This window comes from Mobula hypostoma, chromosome 1 (genome assembly GCF_963921235.1).
Source record: "Mobula hypostoma chromosome 1, sMobHyp1.1, whole genome shotgun sequence".
Classification (NCBI taxonomy): domain Eukaryota; kingdom Metazoa; phylum Chordata; class Chondrichthyes; order Myliobatiformes; family Myliobatidae; genus Mobula; species Mobula hypostoma.
The window spans coordinates 213,586,073-213,608,346 of record NC_086097.1 but is presented as its reverse complement, the minus strand read 5'-3'; the positions used below and the strand labels follow the sequence as shown (position 1 = coordinate 213,608,346).

General features: G+C 37.5%; 1 protein-coding gene across 4 annotated transcripts in view; it reads right to left on the bottom strand.

The window, feature by feature from the left end:
* Positions 1-22,274, bottom strand: part of chd7 (chromodomain helicase DNA binding protein 7) — a 236,865-nt gene that overhangs the window by 5,733 nt on the left and 208,858 nt on the right. For 2 of the 4 annotated variants that reach the window (XM_063064050.1, XM_063064060.1), the window contains exons 31-35: positions 21,017-21,778; positions 19,555-19,715; positions 17,813-18,037; positions 5,554-6,000; positions 337-561 (exon numbers count right to left, since the gene is read on the bottom strand). In XM_063064050.1, coding sequence (XP_062920120.1) covers positions 337-561; positions 5,554-6,000; positions 17,813-18,037; positions 19,555-19,715; positions 21,017-21,778 — 1,820 coding nt within the window. The remainder of the gene's footprint in view (positions 1-336; positions 562-5,553; positions 6,001-17,812; positions 18,038-19,554; positions 19,716-21,016; positions 21,779-22,274) is intronic. The other 2 variants (XM_063064069.1, XM_063064079.1) reach the window with 2 other exon arrangements.

The following is a 22,274-nucleotide window of genomic DNA, read 5'->3' as shown; positions in this document are numbered from 1 at the left end:
ACTTTAAAATTCTCCTAGTTCTGCTGAATAGTCATTGAAACATTATGTTTCATTCTTTACCGAAGTTGCCTGACCTGTAAATGTTTTCAGTTTCATCTGCTTTAATTTCTTGCACCTGTAAACTCTGCATTCTCATCAATGGACTGGGAACAAAATATTTTCTAAATAAAAGTCACAAAATCAGCAATAAATGAAAAATGTCATTCAATCTAAATTGGACAAGCCTGAATATTGTTTCAGCTCTTGCTTCATGAAGACTGGCTTGCTGGTTTTTATGATAAACTGATAGTATCATCCAAACATGACACCAAGTAAAATTTGCACTGCAGTACTTACTGGTACATAACTAGGCATATCCACTGTATAAGCTGGGTGAACTTTCAGCCATTCCACCAAATCTTTATTTTTAGGGGCAGCTTCGCCTACAAGTCTGGTCCCATCTTCCAAGTTAACAACAGGTATGTGTGCCTCTGGGTCCAATTGACCAGGAGATGGAATGTTTCTTAGTTGTGATGCTGTCTGCATGCTCTCTTCAAAAGCTTTGGCCACTTCTGCATCATCCTGCATGTAGAAATGCATCATTACCAATACTATGACAAATAATTGCTTGTCTATACTATAAAACTCAAAAATGCAGTAAAATACTTGGTGCCTTAAATATCTAGAAACGTGCACGGCAAATGGTTTTCATCAGCCAACGGATTTTGTTTTACTGACATTGGTCCTGTACAGTCACTCACTACTGCAGCTAGGGTTCAGGAATTAGAACACAGATGATTACAGAGATCATGAAGCAAATCGAGGGAGTGAAGCACTAAAACATCTGAAGGACATGCATCACTGAGGCACTGGACTCATGTTTCAGAGAACATTAGTTCAAATCTCATCATAGCAGTTAGAGAATTTGAATTAATCTCTGAAAGAAAATTTAGAAAGGAAAATCTGAAATCAAGCATCTTGTGTGTTTTTGGCATTGTAAAACAAATGCAAAATATGTAAATACTTATTAAGTTAAGCAGACCTGTGGAGAGATAATTTAATGTTGATGGACCTTCAAAAAAAAACGGACCTGAAGGATTCTGGTAATGCCTATGCCCAGTAAGATGGCATGGACGCAGTGGCTTCTATGGGGCCAACTAAAGGTGTTATTGTCTTCATTAAAGATTTTTTTAATGATGCAAGACCCTGCTGTACATTAAGAACTTAAAGTACTGCAGGAGCTAGGCTTAGTGCTGACCATGTTGCTGCCTGCTACAGAGATGCATCAGTGCATGAAAGTGGTGTGAGTCTAACAGTGAGTGATTGTCTTGGCCGCTTTCTTTGTGATCACAAGACCCTGTTGGTCAATGGTAATGTGGAATTCTGTAAGTCACTGGTTTATTGGCTAGAGAGCTGTGTGGCTTCTAGCCACAATGTCCGCCTGTTTACAGCCATCCAGGAGAGTTGGTGTGCGCAATGTCCAGACTGGCGTTGGTGCTGCCCTCCAGTGTTTGCTTGGTGGAAGGTGAGATGTATTGTGTTCTTCTGCAGACTGCTGCAATGTTCAAGGACACTGGGACTTGGGACTATTTTTTGTGTGTGACTGCATGTTTACAGCTATCTTGTATATGCCTTGTGCTGTGTGTGATTGTTGGTACTGTGTTTTGCACCTTGGTCCCAGAGTAAGGCTGCTTCTTTTGGCTGTATTCATGGGTATTCATGTCCAATTGAATAACAATTAAACTTGAACTTGAAGAAAGGTCATGAACTTGAAGAAAGGTCACCAACTTGAAAAATTAACTCACGTCCCCCTGCACAGATGCTGCCCATCTTGCTGAATATTCATGTTTCCATTCTAACCTAAATCAAACTATCGAAAGTGAAGTTTGGTTTTCCTTTTAAGAACAGGCACAAACAGCAATCCATCGCATTTAACAAAAGAGAGAATTGCAACATATTTACAAAAACTGATCTGGACAATCTAGCTTTGCAGCAACCTGGTAAACCACAAATCATTACTGCACTATAAAATAATTATCCAATTAAAATGAACTACTACAAAACTCCAGGGAAGTAACATGTAGTCTCTACCCAAGTTGACCCATGCAATTTCATATCCATAGCAAGTAATCAACTCCTAACTGCTGCACATAATACCCAAATAAGTAATTCAGTTGAATCAAACTGAATAATAATAAGAAAATAATAATAAGAAAACAGATATCAGCCACTATTGACTCGGGCACCAAATACAACAACGCATATTCAGCCCTGATGCCCCTACAAAGCCCTTTCCTTCATTTTCAAAATAGGGAGACTGCTGTACAGTCTAATCAAGCAACTGCCTGAGAGTCCTACTCGCAGCAACAAAGCTTTCAGCTCACAGCAAACTTAACCATTACCTAGATATAGCCTACCACTGCAGCAAGATGGGCTGGCTGAAATGGCAGCACACAAATAAAGTCACCATGGAATGGCACAGGAATGCTCAAATGTTCATTCCGGAATTGAAATTGAAATCTTTTGCTATCATGGAAATATGTGCAAGGAAATCATCTGCTCATTACTATCCACCATCTTCCTCCAGCTGTTGAGCCACAACATTTCTCTATTTTGAACTTTAATTGAAGCAGCACTGAGGGCAGCAACATCTCAGAATATACTCCTGGTGAGGAACTTCAAATGTACATTACCTAATTGTAGCACCATTATTAATTCTGAATAAACAGCAAAAACATTAAAAAAGGATCTAGTGTACACATGGTTGGACAGTGGAACTCTTGATTTGAATGAGGACTAACCAATCAGGAGCGACAGGCAATGGTGGTATAAATACCACCAGACTAGACATGCCCAGGCATCATCCCGATTAAGATGGCAGAGTTTGTCATCGAAACGTCGGTTGATACCTGTACTCGGCTGGAAGCCCGAGAAGAGATTATTAGCAAACACATTACTACAACCTGTTACTTCATGTTTCAATATGTTTCTCATTAACATTACCATTAAGTTAGATGGTCAACACTGGGTTAACAACTGTAGAAGAACATACTAGGAGTACACCAGGTTTAAATAAATATATCGAAAACAACTTGATACTAAACAGTGGCAGCAGCACGCTTACGGAAAAAGCTCAGGAACCCCACAAATAATGAATCAGCTCAAAGCTCTGCAATTCTGCAATATGCAGTCATGAATTAAGCTCAAGGACTACAAATATTCTTAGTAATGCCAAGCCCAGCAAAATTGATAACATCATCTTCAGCTTCAAATCAGTCGATGACCCATCTCTGCCTCTAAGGTTCTTACCATCGCAGCATACAACCTGATTTATACCAGCCTAAGAAACAAAGCGAATAAGAACAACTCTGGAATCCTGATGGTATGATAACAAGAGAGGGATTCTGCAGTTTTCAATGAGTGGCAGTAATGGAGACCTGTAAAAGAGATCTTGCTGTACCAATTACCAAAATTGTTCCACCATGAGAAACTCTATTTTTGCCTGGCAACAAATCAAATTGAGTCAATAACCCATTCCAATTATCAGCAAAATGATGGCAGATACTGCTGACATGGCTATCAAGTAGCACTTTTCCACCATCAGATTTGTTAACCAACACAGCGTTTGGATCAGGCAGGCAAAAGTTGTCATCATAGTCTTGGCTTAAACATGAACCTAGTAGCAGGGTGAGAGTGACGTCAAGGTAATAGTTTCAGAGTTTAGCATTAAGGACCTAGAGGAGCATTGACATTAATTGGAATTATTGGGAGGCATTTCTTTGATCTAGGAAGAAAGAGCTATGTTTGATTGTTTTAAAAGTACAGTCATCCCAGACTCAAGACTTCATTGTGAGATATTGTCAGAGCATTGATAGCCAATGTCCTCTGCTTTTCAAAAACTTTCTTTCCATCAATTGAGCAGAACAGTGATGCTCACTGATGAATGCCAAGTGTTCAACTCCATTCACAAATCCTCACATAATTTAACAATATTGTCCATGTAGTGAGAGCTGAACAACATTTAGGCTTAGGTTAATATGAAGCTGGTAACATTGTATCAAATAGTACTGGTAAACTTTCAAGTCTAATCACTTTCTATTGATATTTAATAATCTATCATCATGTCAAGATCTTAAGGATCAATGCAAACTGAACATTTGATATTACTGTAGTGCAGTATACATAAATTCTGAGAGTCAGTGGGATTCTGCAGTGAGTGAATTGCCTGTTGTCTCAAATCTTCATCCACTTTTTAAAAGACATAAGAATACAATGGAACACTCTGCACTTGTCTGCTAAAACACTCATGAAGCATGACATCTTTCAGTACAAAACAGTTCACTAGACAGGCAATCTATTATCAGCTAAAACATTAACTCCTTCCATGAGTTCAGCAACTTGCTGACATCTTTGACAAAATACCCACTTCAGACCAATGATCACTGCAACACAGTTGCGGATGGGAAAATCATCATCCTCAAGTTTCCCTTTAAGCAACTCATGATCTTGACAGAAATATGTCACCAATTCATCATCACTGGGTCAAAACCCAGAAAAATAAAACCTATCCATTTGCATTGCGAGAATATATTCAACAAGTTATCTATAAGGTGTTCAAGCTGGCAACTCAGCAGGGTGCTCTCAAGAGTAATTGTGAGTTAGTAATAAATTGAACAAAACAAAAATACCTTAGGGCAAAAATCAATAATGATATTTTTCTTAATTTGGCCATGTATAATCTGAATATAAAATGTAAAATATTCTTTACATTCATTTTGGATTTCTTTAAGGAAGCAGCCCAATTTCAGTACATTTATTGCCCAAGTTTCTGATTAGAATACACCAATGCTTCACAACATAACTATAGCCAGAAGCAGAGTATCTTTAGTGGTAAAATGAGAACATCAATACAAAAAAATAAAAGATTGACAAAGGATGACACAGCATAAAATAGCACGCTTTGTTACCTTTAGCTGTAAACCATGAGATTCATAACAAAAGTCATAACTATTGCTGATGTCGCTCTGAATCACCGGCAAGAGTTACAATGTGTGGAGTGAGAAAAATTCTCCCACCTATTTTCAACTGAGATCTTAAACCGAGACACAGAAAATAGCCCCGATACAGATAAAATAACCCATAGCACCATTTCAAAGAAAAGGTCATCATGTGGCTTGGCCAGTAGTCTTCAATAATCAACTTTACTAAAAAAAAATTAACTGATTATTTTGAAGTTGCTATTTGTGGGAGCTCACTGTCCGTAAAGTGCCATATTTTCTACAACCTCACTGTAGAACTTAGATAGGAAGCACGTTGTTTCATTTCTGATCATTTAAAGCTGCTAAACAGCTACTTTTTTGCAAAGCATTAAACCAAAGATATTTTCTGCCCATTATCTTCTCATGTTTACAAAGTGAAAATCCTGCTTAGATTTTAAGAATACGTTCACATGAAAAAGGAAAGCCATGTTCATTACTTTGAATTGATTTCACTCAAGATGGGGTTGGGTTAGGGGAATTATGAACAAGAAATTCAAAAAATTCCAAGATCTTTTCCCCTTTAAACATTACTTACAGCATTTAATGTTGTCCGTTTGTTGTTCATAAATAAGAGATCAAGCCCCTCCACATTTTTCCTCCTTCCTCTTCTCCTTTTTATTGGCATTTCCCCATCAACTAGTGAACCATTAATCATAAGTCCAGTTGGTGTTCGTGAAAGGCCTGCTTGCAGCATTTCAACATGGGCTTTATAGGCATCTGATACTGGCACAGAGGCGTTCGACAAAACGTACTTGGGATTAACAGAAGGGTTACTGACTGAGGTAGAACTTCTTGCCTCTCTGGAGGCTTTTGATAAATCCACAGCTCTTTCCTGTCCACTGTCTGAGGCTGCCTGGGACTCACGAAGCTGAGCCACCATCTCCATCAGATTTCTTCGTCTTGCAGCTCGCTCAGCTTCTATTTCAATCTTCTTTCGCCGTCTCCTGCGTTGTCTTGGAACTGATAGGTTCATTGCATCATCCTGCAATGAAAAACATACAGATTTAGATATCAAAGGTAAACCTACTTTCATTCTATTGCATTTATTACCTTCAACAATTGCAAAGGCTCTCTGGTTTATCTGTTTGATTTCAAGTGAGGAAATTAGAGCCCTATTAAAAGTCAATCTTTTTTAAATACAGCCAAATAGGAGCAATAAAAGACCTGAATTAGAGTACTTAGCTAGTTATTACTCTAAACTGAACACAATAAAATTAAAATTTCAACAAGCTTATGGCAAGATATTGGATCGGATTTAATATCACAGGCATGTGTCGTGCTTACGATGGTGCTGGTGTAGCTCAGTGACTACTTGCTGGTGACAAACAAAACAAACAAAATTACTAACTATTACATCACACATTTCCTGGTAAACGATCGCTGCACTCAATAGCCTGTTACTTCCCTTTTGCAGTTGAGCTTTTGAACAGCCTATAAGACCTGGCATTATCGCAGCGTGAACTGAAGTCTTAAAGGTGCAGGATGGTTGCAGGGGCATGACATCTATGGGCCAGATTGAGATGGCTTGGCCCAGGCACAAGAATGAAACAATGTTTAGCCATTGCTGGAGCGGACTTGGAGGTGATTCAATGAAGCAGATTCGAGGCAAAGTCCAGGCCTGGGAGGAAGGAAAGACTCGAGTTTGATTGATTAAACGTCAGGCCGAATTGAAAAGGACAGGTGCAAGTTGAATTGAGGTGGTGGGGCCTGGGCCAGAGAGCACATCGAAGCACATTGGCATGTCTGAAAGCAAAGGACAACCCGAGGTTCAGACGATTTAAGTGCCAGGCCAGATTGAAAAGGTCAGGGTGTCAGGGCTGGAGGCGAGGGAACAGACCGGTTCAGCTCACTATTCTGCAAGGTTTACTCGTTTCTGCACTGAACTGAGGCTGTGGCCTGCAACTAATGGGCTCCTGAATCAGCTGCCGGCTTCATATCTTTCGTGAATTTCAGTTCTGAATGCTATTTGCTTACTTTTGTTGTTTGCACAATTTGTTTTTTTTTCTGCACATTGGGTATTTGATAGCTTCTTAAAAATAGGTTCCATTGGGTTTCTTTGTTTTGTGGCTGCCAACAAGGAGATGAATCAAGGTTGTACAATATATAGGTTTCAATGGGTACATTTAATGTCAGAGAAATGTATACAATATACATCCTGAAATTCTTTTTCTTCACAACCATCCACAAAAACAGAGTGCCCCAAAGAATGATAGTTAAAACATTAGAACCCCAAAGCCCCCCTCAGTACCCCCTCCCACACACAAGCAGCAGCAAGGCAACAAAGCAAAAAAGCATCTGCACCCTTCATTGAGCACTCGAGCATGCAGCAAAGCATCAATAAAGACACAGACTTGCAGTACCCCAAAGACTACTCATTCACCTGGTCATTCATCATACCTCTCTCTCTTCCTAATTAGGGGAAAAAGGTATCCCCATTTCACAGTGAGAGGGGAGACATAACAAACAACTCGCTGATTTACGATATTAAAAGCCTGTTGTGTCGCTTTTTCCAAGGTGCGCCCAGAGAGTCGGCACCATACTTTGGTATATACATACTTCAATAATAAATGTACTTTGAACTTTGAAATCTTGTGTTGTGGCAGCAATACATAATAAACTATAGATTACTACATACATTTATAAAACTGTAATAAGTAGTGCAAGAGAGGAAAAAAATAACAAGGTAGTGTTCATGGGTTCATTGTCTATTTAAAAAAAATCTGATGGCAGAGGGGAAGAAGCTGTTCCTAGAATGTTGATCATGTCTTCAGGTTCCTGTACCCCTTCCTTGATGGTAGCAACGAGAAGGCAGCGCATCCTGGGCGATGGATTGCCGCCCTTTTGAGGCAGCACCTTTTGAAGGTGTCCTCGATCCTGGGAAGGCTAGTGTCCATGATGGAGATGACTGAGTTTACAACTTTTTGCTGCTTTTTCCAATCCAGTGCATTGACCCCTCCATTGCAGATGATGATGCGACCAGTTACAATGCTCTGCAAGGTACATCTATAGAAATTTGCACACGCCTTTAGTGACATACCAATTCTTATCAAACTACTAATGAAATATAGCCGCTGTCATGCCTTCTTTGTAACTGCATCAATTATGTTGGGCCCAGGTTAGATCCTCAGAGATACCTTAGCCCAAGAACTTTCCACTTCTGAACCCTCCATGCGGATTGGTGTGTGTTCCCTTGAATTAACCTTCCGGAAGCACATAATCAAATGCTTGGTCTTACTGACATTGAGTGCAAGGGTTGCTGTTGCAACACCACTCAATGAGCTGATCTATCTCACTTCTATATGCCTCCTTGTCATCATCTGAAATTCTGGTAACCATAACTGCAATCAACAAATTTATAGGTAGTGTTTGAGCTCTGTCTAGGCACACAATCGTGGGTGTAGAGAGTAGAGCAGTGGGCTAAGCACACATCCCTGAGGTGCAGTTTTGATTGTCAGCGAGGAGATGATGTTATCTCTGATTCACACAAACTGTGGTCTCCCAATGAAGAAGTCATGGATCCAGCTGTAGAGGGAGGCACAGAGGCCCAGGCTTTGGAGCTTGTTGATTGGAACTGATTATGGTTATGTTGAATGCTGAACTGCAATCAATAAAAAACAACTTGAGATAGTTATTACCATGGTCATGATGCTCCAAGGCAGAGTGGAGAGCCAGTGAGATTGCATCTGTTGTAAACCTATTGCTTCAATAGGCAAATTGCAACAGATCCAGGTTCTTGCTTAGGCAGGAGTTGACATGGCGAACCTCTCAAAGCACTTAATCACAGTAAATGTGAGTGCCACTGGGTGATAATCACTGAGGCAACTCATTGTGTTCTTCTTGGGCACTAGTAAGATTGTCACCCTTTTGAAGCAGGTGGAACTTCTGAATGCAGCGTTGAGAGACTGAAGATGTTTCTGAACACTTTCACAAGTTGGCTGGCAAAGATTTTCAGAACTCTACCAAATATACCATCAGAGTCTGCCTTGCGTGGATTAACCCTCTTGAAAGATGTTCTGACATTGGCTTCCAAGACAGAGATCACATGCCAGATAATGCAGGGACTCATACAGGTGTAGTTTTAATCTGCCTTTCAAAGCTTGCACAAAAGATGTTGAGCTCATCTGTGAGTGAAGCATCATAGTCATTCACATTGTTAAGTTTCACTTTGTAGGAAGTAATGGCTTGCAAACCCTGCCAGAGCTGATATGAATTTGATTCCATCTCTTTCTTTCTTTTTGTCTTTTTATTAAATAAGTATACAAAAAGGTAAGCCATATAGACACTAATACACTGTTAGAATATAATAAAATTACAGAAGATATTAATACAAAAAAGATACTACAAACAATGTAATTTAAACATAACATACCAAGGTAACATAATAGTATACTAATTTTATATATATATATCAATAGAGAAAAGGAAACCCCCCCCCAAAAAAAACCCACCGTGCAACTAACTAAAAGCAAAGCAAAGCAATGGGCTAACTTGAAACCAAAGAGTTAAACTTAAAATCACGTCCTCAATCCCGACCTCCATTAAAAACAGTAAAAAAAACAAGAAGGGTATATATTACATTAAATGAAAATATTGAATAAAAGATCTCCAAGTCTGTTCAAATTTAAATGAGGAGTCATAAAGATTGCTTCTAATTTTCTCCAGATTCAAGCATAATATCGTCTGAGAAAACCAAAAAAAGGTAGTTGGAGCATTAAGCTCTTTCCAATGTTGTAAGATACATCTTTTCGCCATTAAAGTAAGAAATGCAATCGTTCTACGGGCTGAAGGGGAGAAATTACTGGAAATTTTAGGTAGTCCAAAGATAGCAGTAATAGGGTGAGGAGAGATATCTATATTCAATACCTTGGAGATAATATTAAAAATGTCTCTCCAAAAAGTTTCCAAAGTAGGGCAAGACCAAAACATACGAGTTAAAGAGGCTATCTGCCCCGGACATCTATCACAAAAAGGATTAATATGAGAATAAAAGCGCGCTAACTTATCTTTGGACATATGTGCTCTATGAACAACTTTAAATTGAATTAGGGAATGTTTAGCACAGATAGAGGAAGTATTGACTAATTGTAAAATCTGCCCCCAGTCATCCACGGAAATGGTAAACCCCAATTCCTGTTCCCAATCTACCCTAATCTTATCAAATGGAGCTTTCCTAAGTTTCATAATAATATTATAAATCATAGCCGATGCACCTTTCTGACATGGATTAAGGTTGATTATAGTATCTAAAATGTATGTAGGAGGAAGCATTGGAAAGGAAGAAAGTATAGTACTTAGGAAATTTCTAACTTGTAGATATCTAAAAAAATGTATTCTTGATAAGTTATATTTATTAGATAATTGTTCAAAAGACATAAGGGAACCATCTAAAAATAAATCCAAAAACCGTGAAATACCCTTAGTCTTCCAAGTTTGAAAAGCACGATCCGTAAAAGAGGGAGGAAAAAATGTTACCTAAAATAGGAATCGCTAACCCAAATTGATTAAAATCAAAAAATTTTCTGAATTGAAACCAAATACGCAAGGTATATTTAACTATCGGGTTAGACACCTGTTTAAGGCGTTTCCAATCAAAAGGAAGAGAGGAACCTAAAATAGAGCCAAGTGTAAAACCCTGAACAGATTGTAATTCCAATACTACCCATTTAGGAATGGATAGTATATCCTGGTCCAGTAACCAGAATTTCATATGTCGAATATTAATTGCCCAATAATAAAATCTAAAGTTAGGTAATGCTAAGCCTCCATCTCTCTTAGCTTTCTGTAAATGTATTTTACCCAGCCTCGGGTTTTTATTCTGCCAAATAAATGAAGAAATTTTAGAGTCAACTTTGTCAAAAAAAGATTTTGGAACAAAGATTGGTAATGCCTGAAATATATATAAAAATTTTGGCAAAAAAAACATCTTAACTGCATTAATACGACCAATCAAAGTTAAATATAAAGGAAACCATTTAGATGAAAGTTGAGTAATATGGTCTATTAATGGTAAAAAGTTAGTCTTAAATAAATCTTTGTATTTACAAGTAATTTTAATCCCAAGATATGAAAAATAATTATTAATCAATTTAAATGGAAATTTATAATAGAAGGGAAGTTGTTTATTAATCGGAAAGAGTTCACTCTTACTAAGATTTAATTTATAACCTGAAAAAAGACCAAATTGTGCTAATAACTCTAAAACAGCCGGGATGGATTTTTGAGGATTAGAAATATATAAAAGTAAATCATCAGCATAGAATGATAATTTATGGGACTTTAAGCCCCGAGTTATCCCAGTAATATTTGGAGATTCTCGAATGGCAATTGCAAGAGGTTCTAATGCAATATGAAATAATAAGGGACTAAGAGGACAACCTTGTCAAGTACCTCGAAAAAGAGGGAAAAAAGGTGAACTTAAAGAGTTAGTACGGACCGAGGCCACAGGAGAATAATATAAGAGTTTAATCCAGGATATAACTTTCGAGCTAAAATTAAACATTTCAAGCACCTTAAATAAATAAGGCCATTCTACTCTATCAAAAGCTTTCTCGGCATCTAAAGAGATAACACACTCAGGAACATTTTGTGAGGGAGTACAAACAATATTTAACAGTGTACGAATATTATAAAAAGAGTAACGACCTTTAATAAAACCCGTTTGGTCTTCCGAAATAATAGAGGGAAGTACTTTTTCTAATCTATTTGCTAATAACTTAGAAAAAACTTTAGACTCAACATTTAATAAAGATATTGGTCTATAAGATGCACATTGAGCAGGATCTTTATCCTTCTTTAATATTAAAGAAATTGACGCTCTATTAAAAGATTCAGGAAGTTTACCAAGTTTCAATGAAGCCTCAAAAACCCTACAGAGCCAAGGGATTAATGAAGGAGCAAAACATTTATAAAATTCTACGGTAAACCCATCAGGGCCAGGAGCTTTCCCCAAATTCATGGAGAAAATAACATTCTTAATCTCATCCATGGTAATGGGAGTATCTAACATAGAAGCCATATCCTGTGAAATCTCAGGGAAGTCTAAATTATCTAAAAAATCATTCATATATTTAGAATCTCGAGGAGACTCTGATTGATATAAGGAAGAGTTAAAAAAATCACAGAAGGTTTGATTAATCCCCACATGATCAAGTATCAGTCGATCATTTTGGTTATAAATCTGATTAATTTGAGATTTAGCATAATTAGACTTCAATTGATTAGCCAACAGTTTGCCAATTTTGTCACTGTGTACATAAAATTCACTTCTTGTTTTCTTTAATTGGTTTACAATCGAGGACGAGAGTAATAAACTGTGTTCCATTTGAAGTTCAGTTCTTTGTTTATATAACTCCTCAGAAGGAGCTATAACATATTTCTTATCAATTTCCTTAATCTTGTCCACAATTACCAACTCCTCCTGCTTCTGCTTCTTCCTCAAAGCAGCAGAATACGAGATAATCTGACCACGAATATAAGCTTTAAAAGTGTCCCAAAGAGTGTTAACAGAAATATCCTCTGTATGGTTAATTGTAAAAAAAAGATCAATCTGTTCATTCATAAAATTAACAAAGTCCGAGTCCTGAAGCAACAGCGAATTAAAACGCCATTGTCTATTATTTTGTATATTGGCCAGAATTTTAATAGAAAGCTTAAGTGGAGCATGATCCGAAATGGTTATAGAGTCATAATCACATTTAATCACTGAGGAAATAAGACGAGAATCAATAAAGAAATAATCAATTCTTGAATAGGAATGATGAACATGTGAAAAAAAAGAAAAATCTTTTTCCTGAGGATGCAAAAAGCGCCAAATGTCCGTCGACCCAGAATCAGAAAGGAATGAATTAATCAAAGTTGCAGATTTATTAGGTAAGGTCCGTAAAGGAGCCGAACGGTCCAAAGCTGGAGACAAACAGGTATTAAGATCTCCGCCCCAGATCAATGAAAACTCATTCAAATTCGGAAACTGATTAAATAATGATTTATAAAATTCCGGACAGTCCATATTAGGAGCATAAACATTAACCAAAACTACTTTTTTATTAAATAGTAAACCACTAACCAATAGAAATCTACCATTCGGATCAGAAATAATATCATGTGTATAAAAGTAACTGAGGAGTCTATAAAAATAGAGACGCCTTGAATCTTAGCATTGGAGTTCGAATGAAACTGTTGTCCCTTCCAGAATTTAAAAAAACGTAGTCTGTTCCCCCCTCCGCACATGGGTCTCTTGTAAGAATAAAATTTGTGCTTTAAGTCTCCGGAACACTTTAAAAGCTTTTTTCCTTTTAATAGGATGATTAAGACCATTAGTATTCCAGGAGACAAAATTAATAATAGACTCCATAAACCCTAAAGTCAACCCACAACAAGAAGGATTGACGATAGGCTCGACCCACAAACCCGGAGAGGGAACAGAACATACAAGAGATACCGGGAAGAAGAACGCAACCAATACTTCAATAATGTATATAGTCCAAGAAGAAAGAAACTAAAACGTGAAGCCCCTCCCACCACCCCCCACCCCATGACCCCAAGGCTAAATCTAACGCAGACCAGACCGAAAGCAAGCACTAAAACTACCCCCATGACTTCCGGTAAACGCTCCCTAAAAAAAAAAGTGTAAATATAAAAAAGATCAGCTGATTATAAAACAGTAAAAGAATAAAAAAAAAGATAACTCAATTAAAATAAACACATAACAGAATAAAAGCCAGAAAATATATAAAAAAAACCGCAATAAACCCCAGACCCATGAATAAACAAAACAAAAAAAAAGATTATTAACATAAACTAGTTATAAAAACCTACAAAACAAAATAGATTTTAAAAAAAACTACAAAATTTAAGGCCACAAAGGAAATACGTAAAAAGACAATAAGGAAGTAACCACCCAGAATCCCCTGGGAAAAAGAAAGAAATGACGCAGTTAAAAAGAAAGTTTAGCAACCATATTAAGTAATCAAAAATAAACTTTTCTGCCCAAATAGGGCAAAAAAAAATTAAGACCGACAAATTCAAAGCCTCCGATCAACGGAGATAGTTAAAAAATTACAATTAAAATGTTGAAGGTGAAAATTGATCCAGATAACTCTGGGCATCCGACGGAGAGTCAAAAAAACGGAGGGCTCCATCCAACGTACGAATCCTTAAACATGCAGGGTAAAGAAGCGCTGGTCTTAAATCCATCTTGTAGAGTTCCGACATCACAGATCTGTAACGAACCCGTTGATCCCGAATTGGTTTACTGAAATCTTCCACGAATCGGAACTTAAGATCCAAAAAATCAATGAAACCTTTAGATCGAACGAATCGAAACAGTTTTTCCTTGTCTTGAAAGTAATGAAACCGTAAAATGACATGCCTAGGTTTATCTGACCTAGGCGAGTATGATGGAACTCTGTGAACACGATCCAATAATGGTGGTTGGTCAGGAAATACAGTAGGAAATGCATCTTTTAAAAGTTGAGAAAAATACTTCATAGGGTTATCCGATTCAACAGCTTCACGCACCCCAATCATTCGTAGATTCTGCCGTCGCATCCTAGATTCTAAGTCAGAGTTTTTAAAGGTCAGAAAGTCAAGTTTCTTCTTCATTACATTAATTGTTTCTTCGATTTTCCCCATCTTAAGCTCACTTTGTTGCGTGGATTTTTGAAGATCAGATATAGCCGACTGATGTTCCGTAATAGATGTTTGTGTCTTATCGATTGAATCGGCAATTTTCTGGAAATTAATTGAAATTTCCGCACGAATCAGCTCCGTAACAGAGGTTGAAATTTCCCTTTGAATTAACTCCGATATAGCTTTCAAAGTCACCGGTGGTTCAGTCGGAGGGAAATCAATACCTTTCGGTTTAACCGGAGGTTTGCCATCCTTCCCGTTTTTCCCATTCTTAGACATAGCAGACCTTAAACGCATCCAGTTATCGGAGAGCCCAATTTATTTCAAAGTATTGTAAAAGTTGATGCCTTAATGGTTAATTAAAATATAGCTGATCATAAGAAAAAAAACTCAGAGGTAATGGAGCAAGTCAAGAATGCAACTTCACTCCATGAGCGCTACCGGAAGTCCCTTGATTCCATCTCTAACCTCAATCAGAATTGTTTTTCACTCTTGAAATAGCCTTCCATAGGTCATACTTGGATTTCTTGTATAGTTCTGGATCACCTGTCTTGATCTAGCCCTCAGCAGACTACAGATCTTATGGTTTATCCACAGCTTTTGGTTTGAGTATGTCCAGAATGTTCACAAGAGGCATACACTTATCCACAAAGGACCTGATGAAGTCAGTGACAACTAGAGTGTATTCATTCAGACTCGAAGATGAATCCTTGAATATTATCCTGTCCACCAACTCAAGGCAGTCCTATTAGGGCTTCTCTGCTTCCCGTGAAGATACTTTCTTGGTCCTCGCCACTGGTGCTGCAGGCTTTAGTTTCTGCCTACATACTGTTACTAGAATTTGTGCCAAGTAATCGGGCTTTCTAATGTGTGGGCATGGGATAGCATGGTAAGCATGGCTGGTGGTGGTATAACAGTGGTCAGGTGTGTTGGTTCCACAGGTGATCAGTGGTGGTAGTCACTCAGACTTCTTCCAGCTGGCCTGGTTTCAATCTCCCGCAAAGATAGGGAGGGCATCAGTTTTGTGCCAGCCGAATATGTTGTTCAACTCCCCCTGTGCCTGCCTGATGTTGGCCAAGGTGGAATGTAGACTGCTACCAAGATGATGGTGGAAAATTCTCTCAGCAGATAAAACAGACACCATTTGGCCGCTAGACATTCCAGGTGGGACGAGAAGGACTGAGACAGAAGAGCCAGTTTTGTGCACCATGATGAGCTAATCCATCTCCTCTGCCTTTAGAAGACAGAGCTGTCCTGGCTCTGCAGAGAATGGTGAAGCACTGTGTCTGAAATTGCAGGTGTAAGCCACGTTTGCGCAGGGAACACATCCGTCTTTGATGTCCCTCTGGTACAGCAATCTTGTTGAAGTCTTCAATTGTATTTTCCAGAGATGGTACATTTGTTGGCAGGGCAGTCAGGAGTAGAAGTCCAAGGCCCCTGTGTTTCAATCGTATCTGTAAGACCTGCACGCGACCCCCCCCCCACCCAACTTTCTGTATTAATAGAATTTTTAAATATCTTAAAACAATGCTGCTTACTTAAGTCCCCATGGCTGTGACTGTGGACTTCAGCCATAGTCCTAACTGGGAATATTTGATAATTCCCATCGGAGCCACACACAAAGAGTTGCCATTTAATAGCACCATCACACCGAATGATGTATCACTATGATCTATGACTCCAAACAGAATAAACTCTTACTCTTTAGCCCTGTTATTACTACCTTGATCTGCCATGTGTCAACATTAAAGTAGGAATTACTGTATCCATTTGTTATTCTGATTAGAAACTTGCCAGGAAATCTTACCTCTTACCGGTGGTTAGTTTTATTTGCCTAACTCCGTTCTGTTTCCTTTTTCACAGATGCCACTTCATGTGCTGAATGTTTCCAGCATTCTTAAATTTTGTTTTAAAAAGAGTTTGGTTTGCAGCATTGCCTTACAGCTTCCTGCATCACTATCCGTATTTAACCAATTATTTGTGACCCCAACTGCTGAATTTCTTTCAGTCATCCAATGATATGATGCACTCAAGTCTGATCTATTTGTGCTTCGGGCTCTTTCAGAGATGAGGAATTTCTTTACCCAGTGGGTGGTCAATCTGTGGAATACAGTGATACAGACAGCTACGGGGGACATGTATTCCAAATGTAAGTTGAAAGGTACTTAATTAGTAAAGGGCATCAAAGGTAATGGGAATATGGCAGGAGAATGGAGTCGAGGGAAAATAAATCAACCATGATCAAATGGTGGAGCAGGCTCAATGGGCTGAATGGCCTAATTTTGCTCTTACGTCTTGTGGTCTTATAACCCCTCAGCGTCATGTAAAAGTATGTTTCAACTAACTTACTTTCATTATGACAGAATGACAGATGCTGACAGAATGAGCAGAAAATTAGGGGCACTTAAAACAGCTAAAGTAAGCACTGAATAATATCTACATATACTGGACTAACTAACTTTTGTTAATTCCTTAACTGAAAGGCCTCATTTGGTTTCGACTTGGATACAGTACATAAAAAAATTGCAAGCACTCATGGAGCAACAGTGCTTGGTTTAGAGGTTTTATAAATTCAAGGAAATCCTGAAAATTGAAACAGTTGACATCAAGGAATTAAGGATTCAAAAGCTTGTAACAAATATATATGTTGCCATAAAATTATGCACAGCCCAGAGGAATGGAACACATTGTTAAATTGAATTAAACAATTCATAGTTTATAAAACTCTTGATAAGCTGACGCTACTCTTCCCCTACTTGTAGAAAGAACAACTTCATGTTTATCAGGATGATTGCTGATTGCAAGAGGAATTAGGCACTCACCCACAGTTTTAGCATCAAGAGTCTGCATCATGTCCTTCAAAACCATGAATTGTTTAAAGTCTGCAGCACGACCAATAAAGTTCACAATCTGATTAAGTGATTAAGTACTCTCAGTGGGGAGTTGATACAATGGTTTGACTTTCAATTTTGCTATTTTTCTCCCCCTACCAAGCAAACTCAGTTGACTTGTATAAACTAGGACAAGAATAGCAGAGATTAAGTTTTAGCTCCCCTCCCAAAATATAGTTTTATTGCTATAAATGGGCTAAGAAACATTTTCAGCAAAGATTTGCTCAGTATTAGAGTGCATACATCTGATATAATAAAACAATATTAAGTACTTACCCTTGACACCTGAGGAGAACCTGCTATATCTTCACAGGTACTGAAGCTCCCTTGACCAACAATGGAGAGTTCAGTAAAACTCCTCCTTGGCAGAGGGCTTTCTACTGAAGTAGGGGTGTAGCTGATTATACCATGAAAATCAAATGGCTGGCGCCTATTTATAGGCCACTTTCCCTTGATTATTGCTTCACATATGTTGTCCAAACGATTAATCATTACTCGATCCTGTAAAGCAACAATACATTGAAGTACATACAAGCTTGCATCAGGGCTCCAGTAAGCATTCACCCACACATGAATTTTTGTGCAAATGTACTTAAATCAGCGTTTTTCAAAGTTAAAGTATAACATGTGCACCCAAAATATAAAAAGAATCACACAATCATAGAAACTTTATCTTTCTAATTGGAATATCAAGGCAAAGCGCTATATAAACATTAGATGAGGCGGTCAAATGTAAATACTACTTTTGCAGTAGACATACATCCATGGGCTCAGTGTTCTGAGCCTGTTTTCCTATCTCCATATGTTATCTTTTCCAGATCTTTATCAGATTTTCTGACTTTTAGATCAGGAAGCTTAAGAGACAATCTATGCATTTATGCAAATGAATAAAACATAAATCATGCAAATGATTGCAAGCATATTAAAAATGTAAGCATTTTATGTATCCAACTGACTCAGTACAGGAAAACCAGTGTGTGATAATATATACACAGATACATATATATACACAGATATATAATCATATAAATGCTATGTTGAGGATTTGCAATGCACTCCCTGACCTACTGTTAATACTCTCATCTGGTTTGTGATAAAAACAAAAGCATTGTCCAGAATGCAATTTTAAATATCATGGAACTCAAACTTTGTGATCTATTAAGGAAGCAGTGAAGGTGAAACTAACAATATATTAATTACGGATCAAGAACACAAAATAAAATGAGGTCTTATCTTACTTTGTAAGACTAAGGTAAAGTAGGTTCAATGAATAAACAGAAGTTAGCAAAAACAATAAATATAAGTAACAAAACAAAACCGTAAGGTGCTGTTCCAAAATACAGGTGTATTCTGTTATGGCAGCAGTAATGAGTTGTAATGGGTTACATATTATTTAGTCTATTATTAAACTGATTTATCACATCACATAACAAAAGGCTTATTCAAAATTAAATTTCAATAAGTATTTAATAATATTTAGATATACCATGCAAGGAAAGATTCTAAAATTCAAGATCTCAATAGCAGTGCTCTGCAGTGGAGTGTGAGAAGCAGTTGGACACTTAGCATCATAATCTATTAAGAAACTCTCAATAACAGAATCTCTCATTTGTCTGACTGATTCTAGTCTACTGGGTTTGATATGGGAAGGGTGGGGTATGGGTAAGAAGAGTAATAACTCTGAAATATATAACTACTGATATATGAAGGGCAGTCATCTTTGTTGCTTGCCTGCACTTAATGGACTTCTTATTTTAAAAGTTGGGAGAAAACATGCTGTACTAGCTCAATGTGGAGACTAAAGGGTGAGTACATCTAAAATTAAAGCCATATGCTTTATTGCAGCCATTTTATGTTATTGTTGTAAACAAAAAATAATACCACACTCTTCCTATTTTATTAAAAGGAACAAATTTGATTGGATTAAAAAATGCATTTCCAGAGACAAATAGTACCAATTTCATATTTGCAAAGCAAAAATAACAAATCAAAAAATCATACATTAAATCTACACATACCTTTGGCCAGAATGAGAAGGAATATGTTCTTTCATGAAGTAGCTGAGCTACTGTGGGTTCACTATCTTCCATGAAAAACCCATCACGAGTTTCATCACGGGCAGTGCTCAAAGAAGCAATGCTTTCTTCATCAAAATGCTTGCCTTGAGAAATAGTCCCAGCTGTGAAGAAGATTATGCAAGTTGAATACAACAACACCAACCCTATGACCCTGTCATTGAATGAAGCATGAAATTATGAATGGAAGAAATTATTTTATTCGGTTTAATATGAAGTTCAATAGCAAAATAAAAATACAATTTACCATCCAATACTTAAATTACCTTGGCATCATAGTTTTCCTACTAGATTGTTACACTGGTACGTCATAAAGAACTGTTAAGCCCTAATGCACTCATATTGAAACAAAGGAACTGCTATACTATCATTTAACTCATTATTGCGGTATTTGTGGAAGTTTATTGAGATGCACATATGGAAGGGATAACTAATCTGGCAGTTCTCATTTTTAAACATTATTTCATATTTCCAAATGATGGATGCATCTACTTCAATCATTGCTGATTCACAGAACCATCACATTTTCTCAATGTTTTTTCTTATAACAAGTTTTTTCCAACTTTCCATTGCTTCCTCCATATTCTACATCTCATCTTACACAATATTGGTGATTTATATTATCGGTTAACCTCTCAATCGGCACATTTTTGGAAGTTGGGGTGTACATGGGGAAACCCCACTGGGTCACAACGAAAAATGTGTAAAGTCCATACAGGCAGCAGCTCCCTGTGCCACACAGTCCTAAATCTAACTTCCAATGATGTTGTAATTTATAGAATTCAAGTTTCAGCAGGGACAATATCTCCAAGTAAATGCTTACAAAGCAAGTACTTTGATTTTACTGGATTACTATAAAATCTTTGAAACTTGAAAATGAAGCAAAAGATTATTTAGCAAGTTCAGCATACACAGAGTTTAATAAAAGCAAATTTAAGATTCTGCTAAGGCAATTTAATAGTGTTCCACTTAGGGATCAATGGATTGTTACACTCAAAAGCTTACAGCAACCTTGCACACCACTCTGCTATATGGAATTAATCTACACTCATTTATTATGGAAGTGGAGTCACATTCTCTCGACACCTTGTGTGACTCTTGTGCACAAGATGGAAATCAGCATTTATTTAACCTGATTAAGCATTATTTTGATTACAATGATAAATGTTTTAAAATTTCAATGTAATCAATGTTTCAACACAAAATTTTAAACAGGATTTTGTGTATGATTCATCAGATTGAAAAATTTTAAATGTACAAATATAGAAAATGGTTCTATAATTTGTTGTACAACTGCTTTTCTAATCAACTGAAGTATCACAAAATTACAAGTACCTTGCCTCTGAGAGCAGAAGGCATTTACACAAAGCAACAAATTCTTTATTAGGAACAATTGTTCACTCACACATAGTACCTTCTGGTTGGGATGATTCTTCTGACTTATCATCAATATCGTCGTCGTCCTCCTCCTCCTCATCATCATCTTCTGACCCTTTCTCAAATGGTAATTTAGGTCTGAATTCCTTTTCCTCAGACTCAGCAAGCATTTTAGGACCCAGGGTTGAAGTATCATTAGCATCATGCTCAACTTTCACAGACAAGGGCTCCGAGGTATTCTGACAATCAGAATCAATCTGTATGTTCTCTGCACAATTCGTTTCTCCATCATCCTTAGAAAGCTCTGCACCTTGCTCACCCTGCGCTGTTGGTAAAGGACTTTTTAGTTCACCTTCAGTTTTACTATCATCATCAGCTTGCTCTGTACATTTTTCTTCTGGAACTGGTGTGGCTGGAGCAACAGAAGATACTTGGCTTACGCAGGCACCAGGTTGGTTTTGGAAAGGTGTACTGATCCGCTGGTTGGCCCCTTTGTTTTGAGCAAAATTTTTATGGGCCTCCAGGAAAGAAAGCTCAGGATCATTTAGAATGTGATAGTCTGTCCTGCTAACTCCATGCTTTGCAGCACCAATCAATAAATCTTTGTCATGTTTGCCACACTCCCACCATTCAGGCAGGTCCATGCTTGGCTGGCATAACTTGAGTCGCTCATCCAATTGTGCATGGAGTAACACTTGCTCTCGAACCTTCCGGAGAAGTTCTATTCGATACAAGGTTCTAGAAGCACGCTCTTCCGTGATGGGCTCAATGAAAATGGTAGAATCAGATTCTTTAAGGAGAAAATAAAACAAAAACTGGTTCAAGTCTCCATATTGGTTGTTTTCTGTGTGCAATTCATAAGATTCAGATTTTATGTAAATCACATATAGATTGATGAATATCCTGATGCAATGAACTCTCACACAACGTAACATGGACCTAGTGCCAGATCAGATTACTGATTAAGGAAATAGATGCAATGACTAGATTATTGGGGTTATACTGTACAAGGCCAGGATGAACTTTCATTTAAAAGACGAACTAGTGACTTATAAAACTCAAATTAGCTTGAATAAAGGACTTGTTCCATTTCTGCATTAGATCAAGAATCCTGTGTAGTTATGATGTGAGTATGCATATAAAAATATTAACTAAAACTGGCTGGTAGCTGCATAAAGAGGCATAGCCATTGCCTACATTCAAAACCAAGTTCAATAGATTTCTGGATGTTAGAGAATATGGGAATAGGGCAAAAATATGAGACTGAAATAGATGCTGCATCAGCC